This window comes from Pygoscelis adeliae, unplaced genomic scaffold, assembly GCF_000699105.1.
Source record: "Pygoscelis adeliae isolate BGI_AS28 unplaced genomic scaffold, ASM69910v1 Scaffold4, whole genome shotgun sequence".
Classification (NCBI taxonomy): domain Eukaryota; kingdom Metazoa; phylum Chordata; class Aves; order Sphenisciformes; family Spheniscidae; genus Pygoscelis; species Pygoscelis adeliae.
The window spans coordinates 8907722-8913239 of NW_008824986.1; the positions used below are offsets into that span (position 1 = coordinate 8907722).

General features: G+C 35.3%; 1 protein-coding gene across 1 annotated transcript in view; it reads right to left on the reverse strand.

Annotated features, from left to right (window-relative positions):
* Positions 1-584: 584 nt before the first annotated feature.
* Positions 585-5518, reverse strand: part of NPS (neuropeptide S) — a 35234-nt gene continuing 30300 nt past the window's right edge. Inside the window, exons 3-4 of the mRNA XM_009326013.1 lie at positions 3105-3186; positions 585-794 (exon numbers count right to left, since the gene is read on the reverse strand). Coding sequence (XP_009324288.1) covers positions 585-794; positions 3105-3186 — 292 coding nt within the window. The remainder of the gene's footprint in view (positions 795-3104; positions 3187-5518) is intronic.

Consider the following 5518-nt stretch of genomic DNA (forward strand, 5'->3'; position numbering starts at 1 on the left):
GTTAAAAAGAAACTAGAAGTTACAAGCAGGGCCTGATTCTGTCTTTCACTAGTGGCCCTTCATATCTTTGGAAATCTGAAATGAAATGTAGTTTAAATCTGTCTTAAAATTGCCAGAGCAGTTGTCTTCAAGTGAACATAATTTGGTACAGGAAAGTACAGTCATGCCTTGCCTTGCTGGTGGGTTTGCCTCTACGGCAGAGAGGATGGATGTCAGGAATAATACTGTCAGTCATCCCGACGGGCTGCATGCACACGTTTATTCAAAGCACAGGACTATTTTTATATTAATCAACAGCAAGCTGATTAAATCTGTAGCTTTACAAAGAAGGGGAATTAACTGAATGAAAACATTTATTTCAATACAAAACTTTATGATACTGTAACTTTGGAAATAAAGCCTTTTCTGAGCAATTCCATCTGCTCTACTTGACTTGTGCTCTTTGAAATAAACATCTGTTTACATGATGAAGACATGGGTACATTTGTCTCTGTTGGTTTTACTATAGGAAAGCATTAAGATGATTTTAAGTGTAAAGTTAAACATCAGATGCTAAAATTGAGAGTGTTGTTTTGAACATTTGTTTATGACTTTGCTCTTCGAAAGGAAGTTTTTTTAATTCCTGATCCAACACCATTGCGAAAGGACCTTTTATTGAAAGGCATCTCCAGGTAAGGCTTTAAAAAAGCCAGTTCTTCATTCCTGCCCACCGTGGCTAAGCAGTTATTCACCAGGACGAGGCAGTAATCAGATTTTCCATACAGCTGGCAATTCAAATAAAAAGGATTGCTGCTCTGAAGATAAAAAAAAGGAGAAAAAGAGAGAGATAAGAAAAGGTAAATTCATGGATTTGTGTATTTATCAGGAATTGTTCAGTATAAAAAGCAAAACAGAAACACAAAAAAAATACTTAGAATGACAAGGATGAACTGTTATTTGCTAAGGATTTATTATATTCAAAATCAGATTTTTTTGTAGCTTTCTAGAAAACTTAACTGTGGTATTTCTGATATAAAATACTGATACTGTTACAATTATGTTTACAGTATGAAATGAATTGTCTTCTGTGATGTTGACCAGTGGTGACATGTAACACAGTTTCCCTAGAGTAGCATGCATGTTTATTGCTGTAAAATGAGATTTTTTCAGTTAACAATGAAGGAGCATCTTGTTATCACTTGTGTGAAATCATGTAGTTTAAATGACAGGTAAGAGAAAATGAAAATACCTGTAAAGCAGAAATCTGGAGGAGGAAGCTTTCTAGTAGTTATGACTAGTTATGGTAGTAGTTATGACTAAGTTTAATAATGACAAAATAGTAATGGGAATTTTTAAAAGTCTGGGTTAAAATCCATATAGGTTTATGTACATGTTCCTTTTCCTTGCACTTTACAGTATAAAAATGTAAACTACATTTAAAAAGTTTTACAGACTTCAATTGCATTTAAATTAACATTGAATTTAAGAGGAAACATTTCCTGGCATGTCTGTAATTGTTCTGTGCACCTTTCGTCATATCATGATTTACCAGCTTGCTGATTATCTATCTAAATGAAATACTCTGCCATCATTTCTAAAGCTGTATATATCGCAGTCTTGCTTGGGAAATGGTTGCATGCAAAACCGTGGGGTTAACACCTGCCTTCACTGGAATTTATGGTAAAATTGCCATTAGCTTTACTAAGATTAGTTTTAATTCAGTATACTATTACTTTTATTAATACTTAACATTTTTTCTGTTCTGTGTGTATAAAAGGCAGACTAATGGTTCTTTCTGCAAGCAAGAGCATGCACCAAGTCTGAGCCAGCTGAGCAGGCGCGCTGCTCACTAACCACGCAGCCTTCTTTTGCCACTGACTGGTTTTTTCCCCAGATTGAAGTTTCTCCCTTACAAGAAGAAATACTTTCTGCAAGAAACACAGACACAGAGAAAGTCCCCTTTGAATTTTTAGCTGCTATCTCACAACCTATATAGGGACTTATACTACTGAATAAATGACTATTATTTTGACAGGCAAGATGTTCATTGAAATAATTAAACTCATTTTACCTATTATATCATTGCCATAAAGAGATCCATTAAGAAATGTGGGTAGTCAGATCAAGCTGTGTCCAAACTATCCGTGATCAGAAATGAAAGATGACTCAGCATTTACAGAAGTAAAACATACAGAGGAACTGGGCGATGGATAGATTAAGGCAAATGGGAACTTCACATCAATAAAATAAACACCTGCACGAGTAGCCACCATTTCTGCTAGCGATAGATCACCTTAATGAAAAGATAATGATGCAAAACACATCAGAGGAAACAAGGAAACCTGAACCATGGCTCCAGGAGCTGATTTTACAGCAATAAGGAACAGGGAGTCTAAAGAAGACTTTGTCCAAAGCAGGAAAACTGAACATCATCAGAAATAAAATATCTCATTCCATGTTGGCAAAGTCTTAAATTTTGTATGCATAGTTTGACCAGCAATCTGTCATGGTAACCTGATCTAGATCAGAAACTGAAAGGATATTAACATTATTTAAGTAACCTGTTCACTTCGGTTTTATAGGCTGTTCTACTTTCTTTCATAGTTCAATCGAATTTGTATTACTGATTCTATGCAATAATTTTCCACAACTTTATATAAGAATTTCTCCTTTACCTACATACTAACAGTGACAAATAAATTTACTGGTTTATAAACTAGCTAGCAATAAGTGAAATTAATACATATATCTTATTGTACCTATTTGATATAGACAAGGAATTTAGATGAAATAGAGAGGAGATTGATGTTTTTCTCTTTTCCATACAATATTTCAACTTCAGCAAAAGCTCCCCACACTCTACATTAAATATGCAATAGATTTCTCACATGATTATTTTAGAGGCTTGCATATTTTATTAGTAACTAAAGCAAAAATTGAGCTATACTCCAGGAAAATTAGGTAATAATATTTAACTAATAACTTTAATACAGGAAACTTCTTTCTTTTTATAAAAAAAAACCAACAACAAAGAAACAAGCAAACAAGAAAAATAATTTAAATAAAACAGCTATTTAAAAGAAATGAAGCATCTAATCTTCGAGTAAGTAGGGAGCATGACTTACCATGGAAGGGACAACTGGGTAACCTGAACACACAAGTGTCATTGAGATCCAAAGAATGAAAACAAAGTTTAACCTGCATAGACTTCAAAGAAAAACTGAGATCAGTTAAAATTTAAAACAAAATCAAGCAAAACTACATGCATACACATAAACACACAAACGGTATATTTTCTCCATATACAATCTGCAGTGTCTTTACCTGATCATTTTTTACTCAGGAGTGTGTAGGTATGTACATGCAGTTATACTACCAAATTCTTCACATATCCTTCCAGTTCTTTCTTAGATGACCATTTTATACCAGAGTTCAGGAGTGAAAATGTCATCAAAGCTGATTTTATTATGACTAATTGGTCCTTGTTTGGCCTTTTCTTCTTGTCAAATGGGAAAATGGCAAGAACACACATTCAGCTGCCATTATGAAACTACCAACTGATTTCATTTAAAGTGTTCCATTAAAATGTCTCTCAGGCAGGTTTACTGTTAAGTCTGTATCACCATAGCAAATATGGTCAAAGGTCTAAAGATTTCAAAAACACATTTCAAGAATTTTTTACCACTTCCAATATATCATATTAAGACCTTGTAAAGCCTGGCTGCAAGGGAAAAACAGTAAAAGTGCACTTGAAGTAGAAAGTTCCTCAAAGAATCTTATAATACTCAGAGCAGCTACAATATGTAGAACAATATGTTACTATATATATATATCTTTTTCTCCCCCCCTTTTTTTTTTACATATTTAGTTTTTAATGCACCCAATTTTTAAGTGTTTTTCTTAGACCTTAAGTCCTTTGGACATTCATTTCTTCTCTTGCACGCAGACATATCTTAGCCTATGTTAAGTTTATTCAATCAAATCTTCTGTAGAATTAATACATTCTGTTAATCTCTATCAATATAGCAAATGTCTAAAAGCATAATTTTTTACTGCAACAAATTTAATTGTGCAATATTTAATTTAATTGTGCAACATTTTAGGGGATCCTGTGGTTCATTTATACAGAGTACTGTAAAAGCAGTGGGAGTCCCACAAAGTCTCTGAATGTTAGACTGTACAGGCAAGGGAATGCTGAAAAACATTAAATTCACTTTTTTTTTCTTTGAATGAAAATGCTAAGGATCTTTTTTTGACAGTCACCCAGTGTTAGACATGCATGCCAGTGACTCGGCAGCCTCAAACATTGCATTTCCTTCAGTGTCTACACTGAAAAATCAACGTACAAGGGCTCCAGAAGGGAACTCTTTGTGAGTCTTCAGGGAGACTGAGCTGTTATAAATTACGGCAACTTTAACTGGAACAATCAGTCTCCTCATGTAGATGCATTTATTTCCAGAAGGTAGAAAACAGTAAGGCCTTCAGATAAGGCCAGAAGAAATACAGTGGCATGTAAGAGCCTTCAACACTTTCTATAGAAAAATTCATAATTTGATCTCAGACTGTGGTTGAATATTTTTTCATCATCACTGTACATGCTGGTGCTGATCATGTCAGTGGTTGATATAATCCAATGACTCTTAAATTACTTTAAAAAAGTATGTGTTTGTAGTTGCTGGTAAAGTACTTCAGGATTCTTCCAGACCAACAGGACTATAGAAATATAAGATGAAATTAGCCTCATTTAAACACCACAGTAAGCAATCCATTTATAAAAACCGTCAAGAGAACATTTGACTGTTTGCATATTCAGTATGTGTCCTCTTATTCAGAGAGAAAATCCTTTTGTTTGAACTGAACACCCCGTTCCGACTCATACAGGACCTCCAACTCCAACCGATAAGCGGATTAGCCCATGTTTCTGCTGCAATGAAAAGCACGTCGTGTTGGATTCTGCTTGAGCATAGTTTACCGTCAGCTTTCATTGTATCTGCATTTAGTTTAACTCAATTTTAGTACAAAATGAACCTTCACATAACATTATTTGTGGAAGACGAGGGACAAGAAAAGCCTTGTTCAGGATTTCTAGGTTCAATGTGGAGCTTGTACCTTAGACAATCCGGGTAACCTTTGGTGCATTATTGACTTAGTTTTTTTAAATCATGAGTTGTTTGAGTCCCTGGTGACCTCCCATTGTGCCTGGTCAGTACCTCCTATGCTTACCATTATCACATCCCTTTAAAACAGTGGATTTGGCCACATTTCTAGCTCATAAGCTTTGGACATGAGAGGTGCCCAGAGCCTTTCTCTGTAGGCATCTTCAGCATAAGCAGGTGGTGAGAGAACAACCAAGCGAGGCCACCAAGCAGCTCCCAGGGGATGCCAAGGAGATGGCCATGCAGGCCCGGAGAAGAGGAAGTTTTGTGGTGCCTGGAGCAAAGCAGCAGATTACAGAAACTTCGAACAACATAGAAAGACAGCTCTTGTGTGACTTTCTAAGGAAGGACAAAAAGATGATCAAATATGCTCTTTAAGGATG